The sequence below is a fragment of the Triturus cristatus genome, chromosome 6 (genome assembly GCF_964204655.1).
Source record: "Triturus cristatus chromosome 6, aTriCri1.1, whole genome shotgun sequence".
NCBI lineage: Eukaryota > Metazoa > Chordata > Amphibia > Caudata > Salamandridae > Triturus > Triturus cristatus.
Genome location: NC_140589.1, coordinates 557,644,531 through 557,668,295, shown reverse-complemented (window position 1 = coordinate 557,668,295; position 23,765 = coordinate 557,644,531). Strand labels below are relative to the sequence as shown.

The window sequence follows — 23,765 nt, the reverse complement described above, 5'->3', positions numbered from 1 at the left end:
AACCCACCGGAGAGCTTGGTTGTCCAAGCCTTCACCTCCAAAAGTGCCTTCCCTACCGCTCCACCGGAAAGAGAATCCAAGAAGCTGGACCATCTTGGGAAGAAAATGTTCTCTTCTGGCAGCTTAGGACTGCGGTCCGTAAACACCGCATGTCTCTTGGGCCGTATTCGCACTCAGTGTGGGATACGGTGGCACGAGTGCTGCCTCAGTGTCCGGAGGCGTCCCAGGCAGTGCTCTCCCAGGCTGTTGCCGCTGGGAGAGATGCAGCAAAGTTTACGATCCACCGTGGGCTGGACACCGCCTACTCTCTGGGCAGGGCCATTTTAACGTCGGTAGCGCTCCGTCACTACGCCTGGCTGAAGTCCACTGGCTTTTCTGGGGATGTCCAGAACACCTTGATGGACATGCCCTTTGATGGCCGTCTGCTTTTTGGCGACAAAGCAGACAATGCCCTAGAGCGCTTCAAGGACTCCTGGGCTACGGCCAAGTCCTTGGGCCTCTCCTCCCGTCCGACGCAGTCTGCTTTTCGCCCCTTTCATGGCTACGGAAGGGGTGCCCCGCTACGTCCCACCCAGGGCCACAGGCCGCATCAAGTTACCCAACCTTCGCGTGGCCGGGGATGTGGGGACCAGCGTCATGGTTCAGGGGGCCAGTGGTTGGGCCTGTCCACCAACCCCTCTGCAGCAGCCTCCAAACCCTCCTTGTCCGACCTATCAGGCCCATCATATGCCAGTGGGCGGTAGAATTCGCCATCAGCTCCCCCACTGGCGCACCATCACTTCAGACAGTTAGGTTTTGCAGATAGTCCGAAGGGGCTACTCGCTCCCCTTCTAGACTACCCCTCCAGCCATGCCACCTCGTTACCACCGCATGTCGGAGGATCATCTTGCCCTTCTTCAGCAGGAGGTTATGGCTCTCTTGGCCAAGGGAGCCATTGAGCGCGTTCTTGTCCCAGAAGTAGGTCGTGGTTGTTACTTCCACTACTTTCCGGTTCCCAAGAAGGGCAAGGGCCTGCGTCCTATCTTGGACCTCAGGGACGTCAATCAAGTTCAAGATGTTGATGCTTGCTCAGGTCTTGTTTGCCCTCGACCCGCAAGACTGGATGGTGGTGTTGGACTTGCAGGACGCTTAATTTCACATGACCGTCCTGCCGGCCCACCAGCGTTAACTGCGGTTCACGGTAGGCCACGAGCACTTGGTTTACCTTGCTCCCCTCTGGCCTTACCAGCGCCCCTCGGGTGTTCACAAAAGTGATTGGGGTGGTCGCAGCTCATCTGCGCAGATCAGGGGTTTCAGTCTTCCCCTATCTCGTCGACTGGCTGTTGAAGGCAGACTCGCCCCAGGCAGTTGTTTCCCACCTCCAGACTACGGCCGACCTACAGCATCAGCTGGGGTTCTCCATCAATATGCCGAAGTCGCACCTGATTTCCTCTCAGAAGCTCCTATTCATCGGAGCCATTCTGGACACAACGCAGTTTCGGGTCTATCCTCCCAAACAGCGAGTCTGGGCTATGATTCTCATCTTTCAGCCCTTGTCCCTGGTTTAAGTCAGAATGACCCTGAGGCTGCTGGGCCTCATGGCCTCCTGCATCCTGCTGATCAATCATGCCAGGTGGCATATGCGGAATCTGCTGTGGGACCTGAAGTTCCAGTGGTCGCAGCATCAGGGGAATCTGTCAGATTACGTAGTGACTCACAAACCAGGATTGGGTCAGTGGCAGGTCCCTCTCCCTTTCCCAACCAGAACACACAGTGGTGACGGATGCATCCCTTCTGGGATGGGGTGGCCACATGGGAGAGGCGGAGATCAGAGGCCTGTGGTCTCTGGCGGAGTCCTGGCTTCACATCAGCCTTCTGGAGCTCTGGGCGATTCGTCTTGCACTGAAGGCATTCCTTCCCTCTGTCCAGGGAAGAGTAGTGTAGGTGCTCATGGACAACACCACCGCCATGTGGTATTGCAACAAACAGGGCGGGGTGAGCTTGTGGACCGTATGTCAGGAGGCCCTCCGCCTCTGGACATGGCTGGAACATCAGGGCATTTCCTTGGTGGTTCAACACCTGGCAGGTTCTCTGAACGCCAGGGCGGACCAACTCAGCCACCGGTGCATGATGTATCACGAATGGCGTCTTCACTCAGAAGTGGTGCAACGTCTCTTTCAACAATGGGCAGTGCCTTGGTTAGATCTATTCACCACCGAAGAGAGCGCGCAATGTCTGCAATTCGGCGCGTTGGAATATCCAACGTGGCACTCGCTTGGGGACGCTTTTCGTTGCGAGTGAAGTTGCGGTCTGTTGTACGCCTTTCCGCTTATACCACTTCTGTACAGAGTGCTGAAGAAGATCAGGTGCGACCGGGCCCAAGTCATTCTTGTTGCTCCGGATTGGACACAAAGAGTCTGGTATCCTGAGCTGCTCAACATGGCCATCGATCCTCCGAGCAGACTGCCTCTTCGGGAGGATTTTCTGTCGCAGCAACCGGGGACAGTCCTCCACCCGAACCTGTCCAGTCTCCACCTCCTTGCCTGGGGATTGAGCGGCGTCGGTTGACAGCGTTCGATCTTCCTCTCGAAGTTTTTGGTTTTAATCTTAGCAGCCAGTCATCCCTCCACAAGAACGGTATACGCCTGCAGATGGAACAGATTTGTGGCATGGTGCACAGCAAAGGCTGTGGATCTCCTTTCTGCCCCTCTCTTCAGTACTCTTGTTCCTTCTCTTTCGCCCAGCAAGGCTCTGCTCTGGGCACTATCAAGGGCTATCTTTCAGCCATCTCTGCCTTCTTTCGGCTGCTAGATCAGCCTTCTCTTTTCAAGTCCCCGGTAGTTAACCGTTTCTTGAAAGGCTTATCGCATCTCTTTCCTCCAATTCCATTTGTTATGCCTCAGTGGGACTTGAATCTTGTGCTGACCTACTTAATGTGCGCTCCCTTTGATCCGTTTTATAACTGTCCTTTGTGTCTCTTAACCCTTAAGACTGCTTTCCTGGTAGCCATCACTTCTGCTAGAAGGGTGAGTGAGCTCCAAGCTCTTTCCTCAAAACCCCCTTTCTTGTCTGTTCATCCGGACAAGGTGGTTCTCCGGACCCGTCTGTCTTTTCTTCCTAAGGTCGTCACTGCCTTCCAGATCGGACAGACCATTACTTTGCCCACCTTCTTTCCGCATATTTCAAGAGGAGAGGCTCCACTGTCTGGACCCAAAACGTGCGCTCCCTTTCTATCTGGATTGCACAAATCAGTTCCGGGTGGATGATCAACTTTTTGTTGGCTACGTGGGTGTAAAGAAGGGTCGTGCTGTGTATTAAGGTATGCTACTCTCTGACTAAAAAGTAGCCTCCAGTCGGACTACGCGTCTATTCCACCAGGGCGACGGCAGCTATTACTGCCTTAGGAAGGGGGTGCCTCTAAATGACATCTGTTGAGCGGCCACGTGGGCATCACTGCACATGTTTACGAAATACTTCTTTCTGGACAGCCAAGTCCGGAGAGATGGCTTCTTTGGCCATTCTTTTCTTCAGTACTTTCTTGGTTCACAGACCCACCACTGGGGTTGGTATTGCTGGGGTATCTATTCTAAAGTAAGTAATCTATAACTAACGTGTTTCTTTCAGATGCTCAAGGTACTTACCTTCGGTAACGATATAGCTGTAAGGAACATTAGTTAGAGATTCCTTACTACCCCACCCATCCTCCCCGTTCTGCTAACTGATTTCTAGGGTTAAGGACATCCTTTCAGGGTCCTAGTTTTGTGCCTGAACAAAATGGAGAAGGAGGGACTGAGAGTGGGTTAGGAATAAAAATTAGGTCCAGAACCAATACTCCCAAAAATGAACGTTTAGTCACACTGTGGTATCTGTTCCTTACAGGTAAGAAAGTTCAGAGACAAGACTCAGTCACTCAGTCTCCTACTGAAATGTAGTGCCCTCACACACCCTTGCGAGTGTCATGCTTCATCATAGGGCGTTGCTCCTCGTGGGGGTGGCGCTGCAGTCCCCCACGGGCCCCACGAGAGGGCTCTTTATCAGAGATCTTTTTGTAGGAACGCCGCAGTTGTGCATGTGGGTGTGTGGGCCTCAGAAAAAGGGAATGTGGTAGTGGTGTGGGTGGTTATGTCTTAAAATACCCTTCGGAACTGTAAAGGTAGTTTTATTCGTTAGTCCGAGGGTAAGGATAAAAATATAACAGAACAGGGCCTAGGGACTCTCTCTATTGATAGATGGCATAGAGGTTGGGGTATTACTCCGCTGTTCCTAGGACCGTGTGTAAAGAAAATGTGCACTGGTCAACATGTTTCGCGCCTTCAGCGGGTCCCTAGTGGATCCCTTTGCGCTTCTTCAGGATCAAAAAGGTGAGAAAGGTGGTGTAAGGAAGAGAGTTAAACACTCTTAATCCCTAAAGTACTTTAGTCAGGTTTCTTTGCATGCAAATTATGCAGCAGGGACCCGCTGAAGGCGCGAAACATGTTGACCAGTGCACATTTTCTTTACACACGGTCCTAGGAACAGCGGAGTAATACCCTGACCTCTATGCCATCTATCAATAGAGAGAGTCCCTAGGCCCTGTTCTGTTATTATATTTTTATCCTTACCCTCGGACTGACGAAGTACAATGCAGAAGTGGTTACCATTTAGCATTCATTGCAGGAATTGATCCTCTAGAACTCAAAACGTGCAATGTCTTTCTGATCTATTTTTCAGTTATTCATAAATCTTTACAGAATCGGATACATAGCCAAGCCCTTTACTTTTCTCTTTCTGGAGGTTATATATATATTTTTTTATTTTACCGAGTTTTATATAGCGTGTACTTGACCAAAGGTATCGGAGCGCTTTACATTGCACCAGTTGCGCTACATGAGGATACATAAAAACAAAAATTGTGTTCGGCACGGGGAGATTAAGTGATTTGCCCAGAATCACAGGATGTTCAGTGTCATTGCGAGACTCTAACCCAGTTCCGTAGATTCGAGGTTGACCACCCTAGCCGTTGGGCCAACTCCTCTCCCTATGTAATCTCCTCTTTGACATTAGGACCAATAGATCTGATGGTAATAGAGGTGAAACTCTACATTTTAACCTTCTATTAATTTGACATGGCTTAAGCTGACTTTAGGATGTACCTGATGATAATAGCACAGCCGTTCGTTACATTTAGTATTTATGCCTGTTCAGTTTTACTTTCATATTTTGGCTCTGAATCTATATTTTGCAATCTATAAAACTGTCAATGTTGAGTTAAGAATTGAATGGATCATTCAGTCAGCAAATATGTTTAAATATAGTTTTTTAAATGTATTTCAGGGACATGAAGATGAGGTGTTCGTACTGGAATCACATCCTTTTGATCCTAGACTCCTCTTCTCTGCAGGTCATGATGGAAATGTCATTGTTTGGGATTTGGCAAGAGGGGTGAAAATACGCTCCTACTTCAATATGGTAATATATGAAGCTTATTTTAATGATCCTTTAGTAAGGGGTTGGGAACATAATACAAGGAAAAATAAAACTGGTAGTTATTTCTGGTTTCCATGTTTCTTAAGTGGGTGTGTGGTAAAATAGGTATTTTGAAACAGAAAAAGTAGCTCATAAACCATTAGTATGTTTTGACCCATGGGTAAGAATTGTTTTAGAACATGCTGTGGACAATTTGCTGTAGACATGATTATGAATGTAATGCTGTGAAAATGTATTATCAGAATGATAATTAAACATTTTTTGGACATGAATTGTATTGTAAGTGGTTCATATGTCACTTTGGGTCAGGTTTGACTTTCTTCCAATTTAGTTGTTACTATTTTTTTTTCTGCTTGATGCACACAATCGTTGCTTTGAAAGTTATAACTACTCCAGTGTTGGAACTTTCATAGATGCACATGTTTGAATCATTCCCCATCGTCGAGATGAGCCCCGTAGCACATTGTAATAGCAATGCAAAGTTGAACATAGACTAGAAAGGCCCTAGGGCCTTTAGTTTTCTAATATATCATAGTTATTGTTAAAAAAGAGACCAAATGTAGGTGTGAACTAATCACGTTGCCCTGCCCCCTGGAACCCTTCTGTGAGAAGCTCCAGTCTCTCTGATTTTCTACTGCCCGTCATGCTATGTAGTCTCCACTGAGCTCTGCCTAGCTTCTTCATTCCAAAAACTGGTGAAGCATATGAACACCTTCATTTCTTGCTGACATATGGTTACAGACTGCTAATCTCTTCATCTCGAGTCTATATTTGTTCTTTACTCAGACATGTCGGAAAATGAGAGAAAGATCCTTTTCAAGGCCTGTGGTACCTGTTCTAAGAAAAACTGCTTCACACCGATGACCCTCACAAAGACTTTATTTATTGGCTTCCTCCTGACCATAAGGCCAAAGAATGCAATTTTTTGCACTGTCTCTAATAAGACTTTGAAAGACGGTGAGGGGCGTCTGCTGTTATGGCTGCAGAAGCTTAAAGCAAGCAAGGACCCTGTATCCAGTGATCAAAGTGGGGAGGCATCATCTTCATCCCCCTAAAGGTCTCTTAAGAGGGAGAAATGAGATAAAAAAGCGACATAGTGATGCAAGTAGACCACACAAAAAAACGTCTGAACCACCTACACCACTTCCTCAAGTGAGATATTCGTTCAAGAAGCCCTCTTCAGTACTGCCTTCTGACAGACCGCCGACGAGAGACTTACCGTCGACTAACTAATTGTCGCCGATGAAGAAATCAGCACTATTGACAGTCCTTCCATGCAGGATTCCATGAGATCCTTGTCAACAAGCCATCTAATTGAACTATTGATGCTAAATGTTGTATCTGCATGGCCGTCGTCGAAGACACTGGCTCCATCGATGACTTTGCTATGCCAACATTATCGATGTCACCTCCGTTGATGACCACCATGGTTTCGATGGGGTTGGTCATTTCTCCATAGGCTGCTTCGCCAACCACGCAGTGGACAATCCCGTCGACAAAAGGAAAATCTGAAACAAATAATACAGGACGCCTGAGGCATTTGACCTTTGAGCACACCTCTTCTAGTAAGGTACCACCATTGCGTCTCTCACAGCTATATGAAGAACAGTCCTCTGATGATGATGGACCTTATGGATATGCGCACAGACCATCGGAGCTGCATGTAAAGAGCCACTGAGGGGGTGGAGGGAGTATTAAGGTCAGAGTTAATATGTCCCACAGGTCCAATATCAACAGCAGTATCAGGAGGAAATGGTTACCATGCCCTCCACTCTCCTCACTGACTTGCATTTGTTGTCAGACTGTAGAAAGAGTTTTCCTCCATCTTCTGCTCCCACAGCGCCAGCCACTCCACCAGCCACTCCACCAGCGCCAACTACATCCATCCCTCAATCTACTCTATGGTAAACTCGACTTTTACTGCCTACGTCTGTATGCCATTCACCACAGACTGCTTTTTTTCCCCAAGATCCTGCTACTTCAAATGACAATCATGAGGAGGGTAAAATCCACAACCCACACCAAGAATGGGATGATTATTTCATTTCCACTCCATCTCCCTCTCCAATCACTGTTGATTCTCCACCCAAGGATATTGGTGGGTTCCACAATTTATTCGAGCGAGCAGCAAAGCGTTCTGTCTTACCTATGCCTTCTGCGCAATCAGTCCGCTTCCTTTACAATTTTAAGGAACCATTTAGGTAAACCTTAAGAACTATGCCCATTGTAAGTTACATCTGGGAAGAGGGCTTTAAAGTCATGAATGCACAAAGAACAGATGATTGACATAATGCTGAACAAAACCATCATTTTGTTGCACACCACATCATTCCAGTTTAGCCTCAGCCATAATCAAATCAGTCTTGACCCTGCTCCCCTTGGAAAAAGTCCAGCCCGAACTGCCAGGCCATGTCCTCCCTCCAGAAAAAAGCATCCTGGGACTGGTTTTGGGATATCGCCCCATATCAGCCAGGCTAGTTTGAATCTGGTGGCGTAGCGAGCACGGGACCCTTGTCTGGGCTTACCCTTCCCACTTAGAGCGACAATTGCAAAAAGAATAGGTGATGGACTGAATGCTCAACAAATCAAACATTCCCCCGTTACAGATCTGTGTTAAATCTATTGATTTTTACACACCATTACAGTTTAGACCCAGCCATATGCAAATCAGTCTTTACCCTATCCATGAGAACAGTCCAGCCCGAACTGCCAGGCCAGGTCCTACCCTACCTGGCAGCCTTTCACAGAAAGCAGACACCAAGTGTTCTCGTGATTGGACGATTGGTTAGTCAATGCACTGTCCATGTGCGCAGCTCCAGCATCCACAGCAGCCTGCACAACACTGTGCAGGGAATTAGGCCTAACTCTAAAACCAGAAAAGTCAGTCTTGCATCCTTTAAAGCCTATTACCTTCCTAGAAGCAATGCTCGACACAGCGCTCAACCGAGCATGTCTATCTGTCGAGAGGCAATTTAAGCTATTCTCGCTAGCAGAACTCTCACAAAGAATGTCTTTCAGTTCGCCATTACAAATCCCTCCAAGGGATGATGTCTGCCTGCTTCCCTCTAGTCCCATTCTGCTGGCTAAGGATGCTTCCTCTCCAAGAGGAACCAGAAAAGCAGTGGCTACAAGCAGAGGGATTTTTAGACGATCTACTCACTATCATACCAGCCATGGTCTGAAATCTCATGGTGGACTCAATGAAAATGTCTCGCCTTTCTAATCCCACCATCTCCTTTGGTCATCACTACTGATGCCTCCCTCGATGAATGGGGAGCTTTCCTTCAAGACCTGCTTGTCAGTGGCAAAAGCCACATTGCTTCCTTCACATCAACTTGTTGGAGCTCAAGGCGGTCCATCTGGCCTTACAAGCATTACTTCCAAGAATAAAGAACTCAACGGTTCTTGTTCGAATGAATGACACCACCACGATGCACTATATCAAAAACAGGGCAGCACAAGATCACACCAGTTTATTTGGGAATGGGCAATCCGCAACCAAGTGTCCCTAAGGGCAGAATATCTTCCCAGCAACCAGAACCTCACTGCAGACACTCTAAGCAGGCTAAAGGTGTTGTGTCATGAATGGGAACTGGATCAAGCCACTCAACAGCATCTTCCTCCAACAAAGAAATGACAGTTCTTCGTAAGCTGGAATCACCAGCAGGGATCATGGGGAATGCATTTTCGATGGCATGGTCTAGCATATCTGCCTACTCTTTTCCTCTAATTTCACTCCTACTAAGGCTGCTCATTAAGATGAAAGCCAAACCTTGCAGTATGATCATCATAACTCCCTCCTGGCCACACCAACATTAGTTTACAGAACACCCCCTACTCTCCGAAAAACATCAATCTTTTTAAACAGATTCCATTACTCTTGACGATGTCCTCGGGCCAAGTGCTGCATCCGGATCCCAAATCTCTTCATTTATCTGCTTGGTTCCTGAGCTCAAATGAGTTTGTCCATCTGAACCTATCGTCAGAATGCAGAGAAATACAGTCCAGTGCCCTTGCGGGCAGTACTAACAAGACCGATTGACTGAAGTAGAAGCGTTTTTGCATTTGATGCCAACAGGTTAACGTGCATCCTTTCTCTTCTTCACCTCAAGAGATTCTCCTTCATCTTCTGCACTTGGCGCAATCAGGGTTAGCTTACACCTCCATCAAGGTCCGCGTAGCAAATTTCCTGCTTCAGGAGATCTACCTTACTTTCATTATGGTCATCTAGAGTGGTTAAGCAATTCCTCAAGGGACTATTTAAGGTCTTTCCATCAGTCAGACCTCCTCCACTGCTCTGGCAGCTCAACATTGTCCTGTCTCAGCTCATGAAGCACCCATTCGACCCCATTCACAGAGCGGATCTGAAATTAGTTTCCTGGAAGGTAGATCTACTCGTAGCATTGACATCTGCCAGGCGAGTGAGCAGAATTCAAGCTCTAACCATTCAGGAACCTTTCCTGCAATTCATGAATCTTTCCTGCAATTCAGGAATGATAGTGGCCTCCGGCCGAGCCCTAAGTTCATCCCTAAAGTCCCTTCAGACTTTCATTTAAATTAACTGCTCATCCTTAAGACATTCTTTCCAGATCCTGCGACTGCAGCGGAGAGAGCCCTTCATTCATTGAATGTCAAGAGATGCTTGAAGTTGTGTTTGCAAAAGACTAGTCCTCTTGCAATTCTAATCAACTCTTTGTGGCCTACAGTGCACCGCAAAAGGGTTGTCCTCTTTACAGAGCATTGCTTGTGGATTTCCAGCACCATTTGCTAGTGCCATCATGCAGCAGAGAAGCCGTTAGCCATTTGTACACACACTCTCTACCAGAACTGCTTCAACCTCTACTGCACGGTTTGCTGGTGTGCCAATCCAATACATCTTCCGTGCAGCTACTTAGAAGAATGCACACACCTTCACCAGGCATTCCTGCTTGGATTCTGAAGTTTGCAACGAAACAGCAGTGGGTCAGGCAGTAGTGCCACATCTTTTCCAGGGACGATGAGCTTTCTTCTTCAACCCTCTATCCTTTTTTCTGGCTATGCACATTTTTTCTTTCTACTCTCTTCCTATTACATGTATTTGTATTTCTTTATATTTATATAGGTATTGGTTCATAGCTTTGTATCTGTTTTACAGATGTAATAGATCTATGGATTCATGCGCAACATAAAAAAAAGTAAACAATGTGCTTTTTAATCGGATTCAAGCATGTGATTCTATGAACGTTCTAATACTGGAGTAAGAAAAGACGTTACTTACCTGTAACTGTAGTTCTCTAGTATTGGAATCTTTCATAGATTCACATGCGACCTACCCTCCTCCTCGGAGAAACTCCGCTTTCTCTCTCTTTTTTCTGGGCGTATCTCCTACACTTGTGCTTAGAAAATCTGAGGGACTGGAGCTTCTCACAGGATTTGTTGTAGAGAGCAGGGCAGCCTGATTGGTTCAAACCTGTGTTTGGTCTCTTTTTAAACAATTACTGAGATGTTAGAAAACTAAAACTGCTTAATATGATTCAAGCATGTTAAACTATGAAAGCTGCAATACTGGTACAGTTACAGGTAAGTAACTTATTCTCATATGTCAGTTTTATGTGATTAACGTAACTTTTGGAAATCCTCGATACATAAAATGGATGCAAGAGTAATTGACCTCCTTTTAGAGTTGGGGAACCTGCACAAAGGCCAATTTTCCCAATAGATTCGGGACACATGTAAATATTCCTGAGCTGAGAGCTGTCATTCCTGTTTAAAAGCTTTTCTCTGTTATCCTAGAAAACAGTAGCAATGAAAACAGCCAACACCATAGCAATGCCATATGTACTGAAGAAGGGAGGTGTTTGATGGCGTGTGGGTGTGTATACACATGCTCTCCATACTCCTGCAATCTAGTGTTGGGTTTGGAGTTGTTCAACTTGTGTTTTTTTTCAAAGAATTATTTCAAATCACGAGATAGGGTTTCCGCCTCTCGGTAATATTGCTCATGGGCATCGACTCCTTTGTTTTCTCTCTGCCGTTTGGTTCAGACGTGTGTGCCTCTCCTCCGTGTTCATCTCTGTTTGGTATGAGTCTTCGGTTTATCCGGTCTTCACCTGTATGGTAATCTCAATCGCGCTTTTCCATTATTGCGCCGTTTCAAATTTAGTCAGTTAGGACACCATTCAGGGCGCCGCCCATCTCATACCTACCCTTCCATGTACACGGTCTGTGCTGAAGATGTGTTTCTGATGGAACAGACACGTTTTCAATTTTGCTTGCAGTGTTGCACCAAATATCCGCACACTTACCAACATCTGGTGTGCAATCTTTGACTTTTGGCCGATCACCGTGAGGCTGACTACGACACGTGCAAGTCTTTTAGTTTGAAAAAGGATCAAAGGGAGCGTCGGCTGAAAATCTCATCTCACTGAAGACCACCTTCTCGACATTTTCGTAGAAGAGCATGCCCAGGAACAGCATGCTGTCGAGGAAATTTCCGGCGCTGACGTGGAGGAGGAATTGCAGTGCACCCTGTCACTCTGGCAGCAGGTGAGTGCTCTTGACCCAGACTCTGCTCCACCACCCAAAAAGACTTTCAAATCTCGTCTATCCATTATTAGAGGTCGCCGGTTCCCCACTGCCTCCTGGCCATGGTCGGATCCCCAAAAATATTTTGGATGCCCCACCTTCGGGCCGGACACCAGAAAGTTTGCCAAGATTAAATCCTTGGTTTTGACTTCCTCTGATCAATCAGATTCATCGGTCTCAACCCCGCCTTCGGGACTGAATCGGCAACTGACCATAGCTCTCTCGGTGTGACCCAAAAAAATTCCTCATCTTCCGAAACCTCGATCCCTAAAAAAAAAACTAACACGAAAACCTCAGAGCATTCTTTAGTTTCCATGTCTCCTGTCAAGCCAATCCTTGAAAAATGAGCATGAAACATTGAAAAATCCATCTTCAAGTAAGCACTGGTCGAATTATTGCCTCTCCCCACCTAAGAAGCTGTTGGCTTTTGAGGATAAATTGGATGTGCCAGTACCGCTCAAAAAGAGGACAAAGGACAAGGCTACCAGCCCTACTTATTGTCCTGCACCTCCCCCATCATCACCACCGCCTCCACCATACCTTTCCTCTACTCCTTCATCTCCACAGCACGACCCTCTTGATGCTACGCCTCCAGGGTCACCAAGGTCACACAAAGGGGTTAGGAGAACCATTAGGGGATCCTGATCCCTGTTACATATATGATACAGATCTGGAAGTAGCCCGCCCTTCCCCTCCTGAAGATGCTAGTGCTTGCCAGAAAGTTATTGCGAGGGCAGCTACTTATGGGTTTGAGCTGTACAAGGAGTCTTTAGATCAAGACTTCCTTTTTGATACTCTTTCATCTACCCACAAAGACAATTTGATTAGATGTGCATTAGATGCCTCGGATACAGGCGCAAGGGTATCACTCACATTTTCTGGTTTTAAACAAGAGGTCCAGCAGGCAGTTCTCAACATTCCATTTGACAAAGAACCTCTTTTTAGCCCACAGGTGTACACCATATTAAACAAAATGACAAAAGACATGGACACTGCTAAAGCTATGGGAGCCTTAACTTGGAGGTTCCTTTCACTGCTCTAACTACAGGGGTGGATACAAATCCAGTTCAACAGATGCCTCCACTTCTCAGCAAAAGCAGGGCCAAATCTCCTATGGTAAAGGCATTTTTAGGGGCTCTTTCAGAGGCGGTACCAATAAGGGAAGAGGCAGAGCTGCAGCTGCATGTGGAGCAACCTCTACTGCAAAGCAGTGACTACCCACTCCTTCTCCGTCACCACACAACACCTGTCAGAGGGAAGACTAAAATTGTTTCACCCGGTCTGGGAGTCAATCACAGCAGATCGATGGGTACTAGCCATTATCCAACTTGGCTACTGACTGGAGCTCATTACCACACCACCCAACATCCCACCTCACACTTGCAGGCTATCACAAGATCACCTAACACGTCTCAAACAAGAGGTCAAAGCCCTTTTTCTCAAAGGGGCTATAGAAGCAGTCCCTCTTCAACAACAAGGCACAGGATTATATTCCATATACTTTCTCATTGAAAAAAATAACAGGTCCCTAAGATCAATCTTAGACCTCAGACCTCTCAACTGCTAAATTCTTTCAGAACTCTTTCAAATGGTCACTCTACAGGTTGACATTCCACTTCTACAACAGGGCGACTTTATGGCCACTTTAGACCTAAAGGTCTAAATACCCATTCATCCTGCTCACCGCAAATGCCTCTGGTTTGTCACAGCAGAAAAACGCTACAATTTCAAAGTTCTTACATTTGACGTCACTACGGCACCTCGAGTGTTCACAAAGTGCTTGGCAGTAGTCGCAGCACATCTACGGTGAGAAGACTTTCACATATTTCCATATCTGGTTGATTAGCTCATCGAAGCCAGCACCCACCAGCAATGTCAACAACATTTTTAGTTGACAGTGGATTTGCTCCACAAATTAAGGTGCACCGTCAGTGCCCCCAAATCTCACCTTCAACCGCTTCAACTTCAAACATACTTAAGAGCAATCCTCTTCTACCTCAATTTCAACTGAAGAAAACACAGTTCGGACTGTTATGTATCTACTAGGAATAATGGCGTCTTACATTGCAATAGTTTCCAACGCAAGACTACATATGCACCCACTTCAGCAATATATGTCTCACCAGTGGTCACATTGACAGGGTCACCTCGAGGATCTAGTGTTCATAGACCGCCACACTCTCCGTTCTCTGCAATGGTGGAATTCCAACAATCTTTCGAAAGGATGGACTTTCTTGGACTCTGTGCCTCACATCACTCTAACCACAGACACTCCGGAGACTGATTGGGGCCACACCTACAACACTTGACAATACAAGCTTTGTGGGATGCCAGACATTAGTCTCTACACATCACGTACTCGGAACTTCGAGTGGTCTTCCTAGTTCTAAAAGTGCTCTTTCCTCATCTATCCCACAAGTTTATCTTAGTCCGGACAGAAAATATGTCAGCCATGTACTATCTACAAAAACAGGCGAGGGGCACAGTCTTCTCAGTGGTCACACCTCTCTCAGACCATAAGGAACTGGTTTGGGGAATCATATTAAACGCATGATTGTACTACAGTACTTACATAGACACTCCCCAGACGTGGTGCTGCTTCAAGAAACCCACCTGAAGGGCAATAGATATCAAGCACCAGACAGGTACGGATACAAGCTAGTCGACCACGCCGGCTACACAATCGGATCAAGAGGAGTGGGAATACTCGTAATTACTGGTCTCCCACTGTTAGTGGGGAAGATTTGGCACAACCCCCTGGGAAGGTCTGTGGACCTTACGGGGAAATGGGAGGGACAGTCTGTTAATGTTGTCTCAAGTTACATACCACCAGCCATACAGACAGAGGTGTTCACAGCACTGGGGAACTTACTGGTCGATCTCCCACCTGGGCTACTGATGTTGGGAGGTGGCATGGACTCTACTATTGACCCAGGGCAAGATAGGGAAACTGTGGCAGTAGAGAGAGAGGAGTAGAGCCACTTTGAGTGTTTGTGAAGGCTTTGGGCTTGGTGGAGTTCTGGCGGCTACATAACCCTGGAACACGCCAATGCACCTTTTACACCGCAGCACACCGTAGTTACTCTCACTTACATCACGTCTTAAAACATAGGGGTGGTGAAGCATGGTTCTGTAATACCCGAATTGGTCCACGGGGTATCTCAGACCATTTTCCAGTGGAGGTGATGGTGCGGGGGCCAACACAAACCAATATTCTACCACCCAGACTAAATTTGTGGTTCTTAAAAAGCAAGGAAGATACCGACAAAGTTAGGGAACGGACACAACTCTATTTCCAGGAGAACAAGGGTACGGTCAACTCGGCCTGCATCCTGTGGGAGGCATTTCAGTCAGTTATAAGGGGACATATCCAAGCCTGCATAGGTGGCAGCAACAAGGGAAAAAGGTTGCAATGGGACAGACTAGAGAAGGAAATGGTAGAAATTGAGTAGCAGAACTAGGTGACAAACTGGGAGATGCGTATAATACTGGGGAGGACATGGCGCTGGTCTTTGCAGAATACTTTGAAGAGGTGTACACGTTGTGAGAAAGTGCCATCTTTCTTGCATGGTATGCCCCCACTTTTTGCTAAATTGCTGAATGTACTTTGATTAAGTGTACCCTGGACTCCTGCCAATCAGGTGCCCAGGGCCTATGTTCCTTCCTTAAAACACACAAACTCCAAATTGGCAAACCCTAGCCACATGTCAGCCCCTGGTAAATGGTACCCTAGGTACCCAGGGCCTTGTGGCCAGGGAAGGCCTCTAGGGGCTGCAGCACTCGTTATGCCACCCTTAGAGGCCCTGTACCCTTACACACACATACTGCCTTTGCAGGCTGAGTGTCTGGGTGCAGGACAAAACAAAGAGTCGACATGGCACACATCTCTGTGTGCCATGCCCATCACCTACACTGCCAAGGCGTATGTCAGTCACCCCTCTAGCTGGGTGCCTTACGCCTATGGTGCGGGCACAGGAGCAGGAGCCCTGTGCCCCTACAGAACCCGGGTCCATTCCTCGGCACTATAAGTGCAGTGCTGCCATTTAAGAGTACATGGTGCTGAGAGCTCGTCAAACACGAGCTCCACAGCACCATAATGGCAACACTGAAGACTGGGAAGTTTGGTATCAAACTTCTCAGCACATTAAACCCACACTGATGCCAGTGTGGGATTTAATGTACTAAGCACCCCAGAGGGCATCTTAGAGATGCCCCCTTACAGCTGACCTACAATCCACGTCTGCTCTGAGGCTGCCCAGGCTGCCACACAGCAGACACGTTGCTGGACCCCTGGGTGGGAGAGCCCCTGCTCTCCCGGGCCTGCAACAATGCACATCCTGGGTGAGGTGAGAAATCTCCTCCCCCAGGATGAGCAAAGGGAAGCTTCAAAGGCATGCCGCCATTTGGAGTTTCCCCAGGCCACTGCAACCCCCCACTCTGGCGGGAATCTTGGCCGGAAACCCCATACAAGGACAGGGGATGTGCCAGCCTGCCCACCCCACCCCTCAGGTGGGGAAGGCGAGGTGAAACACATCTCCGGGCTCTCGCCATCTTGAAGATGGGAGGCCCTACCCTATCAGGATTAGGCTACTGCCCCCCTCCCACAGGAGAGAGGCAGGATAGGGGGTGTACCCACCCCAGGACAAGGACCCATTGGTCCCTGGCCTTCACCTACCTATAACGCCCCTAAATCTAGTATTTAGGGGGACCCTGAACCTTCCTTCTCCAGATTCCAGATTCGAAAAACTACAAGAAGAGCAAGAAGAACAAAGACCTGCCCTGCAGCTGCTAAAAAGGGAAGAAGACACCAACTGCTTTGGCCCCAGCCCTACCGGCCTGTCGACTCCCGGACCTGCACCAGCGCGGCATCTCTCGTGGCCAGCAACCTCCCCAAACCCCGGAGGACCTGGCTACCTTTTGGCTCTAAGCCCCTGGGACTCCCATGAGTAGAGGCTCTACTCAGAAACTTATTTCTAACCCCTGGCAGCAGCCCGGAACCGCGAACCCAGCACACTCTGCACCAGCCAAGCCTGGTCAGTGCAGGAGTGGACAAAGACCCTGAGGACGACCCCACGGCGACTGTGACCCCGAGTCCGGCACCCAAGGACCCCCCTAGACATTCAGGAAGAAGCCTGCAGCCTGAAGCCTGTGCCCCCCCCAACCGCGATCATCAGAGGGTAAGATTCCCGACACCAAAAGGCACCCCTGCACGCGGCGCCCTGCGGACCCCTGTGCCCAATCCTGGGGTACCCACCTAACCTACAACTACCCAACTTACCTCTCGAAGTGGTGGTGGCACCTGAAGCATCCTCGCCCCCGAGCTTGCAGCCTTTTTCCTACCCGGAACATTCCCATTGATTTCCATTGAGCGCCCGACGGCTCAAAAGCACCCTGCACCCAGCCGCCCGAGTGGCCCTGGCAGTGCAATCTCTACACTAGCCTACTTCCCCACTTGCCCTGAGTTAGTGACCAGGAGCCCAGCTCCCACAGCCGCGTGGCCCGCTAGTCAGCAGCCACCAAACCAGGCCCCCCTATTCCTCATAGGCTAACATTGGGCCTAACTCTCTCTGCACCCGGCTGCCCTAGAGCCGCTGAGGGTGAACTAACTGTGCCTATCTGACCTTGGGGGCCCCTGAGTCTATGCCCAGAACCCCACCTTTGCCAGTCGAGAACTTACCTGAAAACCGCTAACTCTATTTTCTACATAGGGTAACATTGCCTGGCTTTTTCTTGAAATTTCGTCTGTGTGGACTTTTCAAATCTTCAAATATTCACTAAAAATCAGCCGAGCGACAAAAACGCAAAAGCTCACCTGTTCTCAGGTGGGCTCACAGTGCTGGATCTTGGTGCCCAGCCCTAGCTCGGAAGAATACTCGCATCTATACTTACCAGTAACCCAATTTTCTCCCATAGGAAACCATTGACTGCTTTTCTGTGAAATTTCTTCTAAGTGTTGATTTCTGCAATCTTGAAATATTCTTTTAAAATCGTACCATTTCTGCAAACGTAATTACTTACCTGTTTCTGATAAAGACCCCAGTGCTGAGTCTAGGTACCCAGACCTGGATTACAAAAGTAACGATAAAGTACTCTACCTGCAACTTGAATTTCTTGCCATAGAGATCCATTGAATGTTTTCTTTGAAATATTTTCTAAGTGTCAACTTTTGAAATAGCTAAATATTATTTAAAAATCAGTACAGTAATTAAGTCGACTTTCACCACTTGATTCTGAATATTGTCCCAGGGCTGGATCTAGGAACCAGACCTGGAATTCCAAAAGTAATCTGAAAAGTAATTTATTACAAATAACCTGAATTTACCATTGAGTTCAATGCATTGTTATGTTTAGGAAATAGGATTGTTTATTGCAACCAACTGTGACTATTTACAAAAATCCATTGCTTATTGCAAAAGTATTTATATTCAACCTCTCATTCTGAGAAAGTATATTTTTATTCCCTTTGTGGTTCTAAAAATAAAACAAGCATATATTTTATATATATAAACCATTGGCCTAGAGTTCAGTTATTGAGTGTGTGAGACCATTTGCTGACTGAGTGTGTACAACAAATGCTTTACACTGTCCTCTGATACTGCCTTACTGCTCGACCAAGCTACCACTTTAGAGAGTAAGGTCATACCTAACTTTAACCTCTATCAGCCCCTGGGGGACTGTGGACTCTGTACACCCTGTACCTATTAGGGAACAGTATATACAGAGCCACTTTCTCACACACGTCCACCCCTGACGTGACGGAGACGGACTGTAGGGAACTGCTAGCCGAGATGAGACTCCCGGTGTTGTCCGACGAGGGTAGGGTAGACATCGAGAAAGACATAACTGAAGAAATAATAGGTGCTATACAGGATTTACAGGCAGGGAAGGCCCCAGGACCAAATGGGCTACCGGTGGAGCTATTCAAATGCAAGGCGAGTGTTGTGGTTCGGTACCTACTGGATACTGGAGGCAAGGGAAAAGGGGGTTTACCAACAGATAAGTGAACGCCAACCATTGTGTAATCCCCAAAGCGGGCAAGCCGGCGGACCAATGCGGCTCGTACCAGCTAATATCCTTGCTGAACATGGAAGTCAAAATACTGGCTAAGGTCTTAGTGAATCGCCTCCAGGGGCCAATCCCAACTTTGATACACCCAGACCAGTCTGGTTTTATGCCTCACCGTAGCACCAGGCTCCATCTTAGATGCCTATACGGGATGATGCACCTAGTAGGATCCAACCCAGGGGTGGAGTGGCGCTATTGTCACTCGACGTTCGTATTGCGTTCGATCGTATCGAATGGCACTACCTATTCAAGGTGTTGGGACGATTTGGGTTTGGTCCCCAATTTCAGTCCTGGATTAAATTACTGTATAAAAATCCCTTGGCCAGGGTGCGGGTGAACGGTTCGGTGTCCCGCTCTTTTGCCCTTAATAAGGGAAAGGGGCAGGGGTGCCCTCCTTCCCCGGTTCTATTTGCACTGGCATTGGAGCCGCTGGCGGCATGGGTGAGGGGGGGATCCAGTGATCTCCGGAAGCCCGGATTGGGGGGAAACAATGGGAAGAGAGAATATCGTTATATGCAGATGATGTCCTCCTATATGCGACAAGACCCCTATTTACAATAAAACGGTTATTACAGATTTTTAAATTAGTTGGGGGGTACTCCGGATACCAGAATAACTGGGATAAACCTATCTTGTATATGTTATCAAATGGACCGCCGCCTGTGCTCAGTGAGAAAATTAAACTCCAAGTCAAGGATACCTTTAAATATCTGGGCATACTGATTACCAAGACAGATACGGGATTTCTGGTAGGAAATCTACAGCCACAGTTGGAACGCCTAAAACGAGATGTCGCCCACTCGAGGACTCTGCCGAGCTCCTTGATGGGGAGAGTAGTCCTGTTCAAGATGATGTCTCTGCCAAGAATGTTGTATTTTATGCAGAACACCCCTTGTCCAGTACCTGACAAATTCTTTAGGGAAGTTAACAGCGAGCTAAGAAAACTGCTGTGGGACGGAGGAGGTGCAAGAATTGCGCTAGCCAAACTACAGAGAGGAGTGTATGAAGGTGGCTTGGCCATTCCAGACCTCCAGAAATACTATTAGGCATCTCACTTAACGACGATCAACGACTGAATATTTACAGATAGGAACGAACTGACATATCGAGTAGATCATTGGGTGATGGGGGCCCGAGGATACACCGGAGCACTATATAGACGGACAAGAAAAGAAAGTATGCCACCACATACTAAGACTGTTAGATGTGTGGACAAGGGCAAATAGATTCTTAGGGTGGGACAACAGATTGACAGAAAGAACCCCGCTGTGGGATAGCGATATGTTACGAGAGGTAGGCAAGCTGCAAGGTTTTGGCAAATGAAAACTGATAGATATAGTACACCTGGGTGATGTATGGAGGGGCCAGGCAATAATCTCGTCCTCAGACTTACAAAAAGAGTATCGGTTATCAGAAACCGAACAGTATCGCCATTTGCAATTGGGACATGCCCTGCGCAGACACATCAAAGAAGGGGAACAACTCCCTGAATATAGCCCATTGGAAGACAGGCTTATATTGGACCCAATCCTGGAAAAGGCACTATCCTGCACATATAGAAAGATTATCAATAATTTCCTGGATCTACTCAAACTATGGGAGGCACGGGAGTCTGACGTTGAGTTGTTAGAGTACGATGACTGGGCGGAGGCTGTGCAAAGCCTTAGGGAAGTAGCGATTAGAGTAAGATTCCGACTTGTACAGTTAAGAATTCTCCATAGGTCATACTCCATCAGCACACTTGTATATAAGTTGGGACGCACTCTCACTGAAGGCTGTTAACGAGGGTGTGAACAGAGAGGCACCTTTTTCCATATAATTTGGGAATGCCCAAATACAAAGGTTCTCGGGGAGGGTGATGCTGGTAATGTTGGAGGTCATCGATCAGACAGTTCCTGTGGAGGCCAGATGACATATACTCTGCATCAGGGGATCAGGCGTGGCCTAAATATAAGAAAATGTGCCTACTGGTGGCGGCAATGGTGGCCAAGAGGAATATTGCTGGGGCTTGGGGAGCCACTCAACCACCAACGGTAGCGCAATGGAAAATAGATATGGATTGCTGCTGTGCGGCTGAGAAGACCATATACGAGAGCAGAGGTTGCCCCTAAAAAATATTAAAAAGTGTGGAGCCAGTGGGACACTTACAGGAGTCCTTGAGGGAAGTTAGATTATCGAGGCGGGAGGGGGTGGTGAATTGGGGGGTAGATAGGCTTAGGATCCTACACGGTTGTTTGCTGATCAATGAAGTTTGTCGTAACAAAGGATTGTAAACTACGATGTTATGGGGGATGCACATGTATAAGCAAATAATGAATAAAGCAATGTTGTACATTATCACTAACGTCTGTTTAATAAAAAGAAGTTAAAAAACAAACAAACCAAAAACGGGCAATTCATGGTGCTACCTAGAGAGCTCTGCTGAGAATATTTCCAGATCCAATCTGGTTTCTGGGGTGGGGATTCTGCAGTTAGAAGCGTCCTTCAGAAATAGCATTACTGAAGGGTAAGTAACTTGTTCTTTGTATTATTAGCCCCTCTCCAATCATGCACCAGTATACATTTTTCAGGCATCCAATTACCTATCTCTTCACTAATATTGGAATTCAGTACTTTATTTAAACTTGCATGACCCACTGTCCCTCTTGTCATACACTGCCTCCTTGGTTCAATTAATACATCCTAGTGGGGACCATATATCCCTTGTTTTGAACATTGGGTATGTCATGTCTGCATATTTCGCTCACTGTTCATGATAATGTGAAAAATAGTGTGACCAATCTTCCAGTCTATGGAAGTCCCTTTGTACCAGTGACTTGCCACTTGCACTTAACCAGAAGCAATTATTTATGTCTTCGGTTTAGTGTGACTTCCTAGACACATATAAATCCATGTTTCAAGTTCCATCTTCAATGCCACACACAAACCACATATGAGAGGGCGCACACATCCACCCAACATAGATGGTTATTTTAATGCAAACGCATATTACTAATTGGTGTGCAAGGCAATTAATGCAAACTTCCAACAGTCAAGATTTGGGTCTGTAGACCTGAGACTGTCAAATGTAAGTCCAGAGGATATCTAAAAACGGGTTGTCTGATGGGTACAGATGGTGGTGGAGTACTAGAAGCAAGGATAAAACAGAACAAGCATTTGTAATGCAATAGGTCTCGCATTTACGCGAGTTTGAACTATTGACCTCGCAAATGACAATGCCTTTTATTTTTGTTTTCCTTTTTAAAACATAAATGAAAGGCATGTCATTTACAATACTAAGAGCTTAAACTCGTGTAAATGTGATACCTATTGCATTGCAAATGTTTGTTAATAGAAGTCCGTGATCAGCCCATCTAGTTGGGGCTCTCCTGCTTGTCAATGAATGTATGGCTGTTTTTCCACTTGTACTAGCTTTGGTTCTTTCAGGACCTTCCTACACCGACATCCAGTCCAGCTTAGGGCTACTCTATGAAGGAACTGTGCTACAAATGGTCTTTAGCTGCAGCTGTTCTTGAAGTTTACATTTGTGTGTAATAATCAGCAAACAGGTACAGAATCAACACTTTAATATTTTGCAAGGGGCATTTGAATACTACTATAGTCTTGTTAAAATGACAATTTTCCTGATGAATAGTCTTTCATAAAATTCTTTTTTTACAAAAAAGCTAATAAACCTTTTACTGCTAAAAGAAAATCTTACTGTTTTATTGGTTTGTAGTCATTGGCTCGCTACTTCTTTCAACTGTCTTTTTTAAGGGATGGGCTGGCTACTGTATTCATTGCTTATGACTTTCACAGAAGCTCTTATGACGACAAAGGAAAAGTTACTTGCCTATAATCCTAATTGTTTTGCAAAGAAATGGTCATGTAAGTTATAGACAACCCTAACTCCTCCTGGTAGAAATACTTTGGATATCATTGCTTACTTTGTAGTTCCCTAAGCCTCTTTAAAAATGATCTGCGCTAACGGCTACTGATTGGACATGATCAGGTGCTGGTGGCATTTGCTTCATTAAAGGAAAATTTTAACATTTATTTTTCTTAAGAGTAGTATTCATTATATACCTTTGAGACAAATCAGTGCCTTTATCCCATGTGTTGGTGCAACTATTTAGTGGTCATGGCTTCAATGAATAGAACTAGGGTTACAGGTAAGTAACATTTACTTACAATTTCTCATTGCTGTATATGCGCCAGTTCTATCCTTCTTTGTGAACTCCAGTGCACAAGTGATTCAGGATAAAGATTCTTTTCATGATCTTCAAAGCCATCGATAGTTTAGACACTCTCTAGCTCCATTAAAGAGCATCAATTTGTAAAGTAGCCAGACTGCTGTGTTTCTGATGCGAGATTCTGAGCATACCCGTGTTAAAAATTGACATACATGGTAAAAATTGACATGTATTCCATAAGCACCTGTTCTGTGCACTCAACAGCCAACCACAGTTGTTTGCTAGTAGTCACTGTCCTTAATTTAGAAAGTCACTTCCTATCTTTTCAGGAGTGAAAACACACTGTTCCCTGCATAGGTCTCTTCCAGGTCTGTTGGTTTCTCAAACTATATAAATACTAATTTTAATTCTTTTTTGTCTACTGTGCTATTTTTGCCTTGCAAGTAAGTGGGATTTTCATATGTAAATTGTTAACCTCTTCATTTTAGTGGGCTAGGCTTTTCATTTTTTTTTTCCCTT

At 46.5% G+C, this 23,765-nt stretch overlaps 1 protein-coding gene across 4 annotated transcripts in view; it reads left to right on the top strand.

The window, feature by feature from the left end:
• The window catches only part of PHIP (PHIP subunit of CUL4-Ring ligase complex), a 1,862,070-nt gene that overhangs the window by 421,071 nt on the left and 1,417,234 nt on the right, over window positions 1–23,765 (top strand). For all 4 annotated transcript variants that reach the window (XM_085610989.1, XM_085610988.1, XM_085610991.1 and 1 more), the window contains exon 15: window positions 5,293–5,427. In XM_085610989.1, coding sequence (XP_085467115.1) covers window positions 5,293–5,427 — 135 coding nt within the window. The remainder of the gene's footprint in view (window positions 1–5,292; window positions 5,428–23,765) is intronic.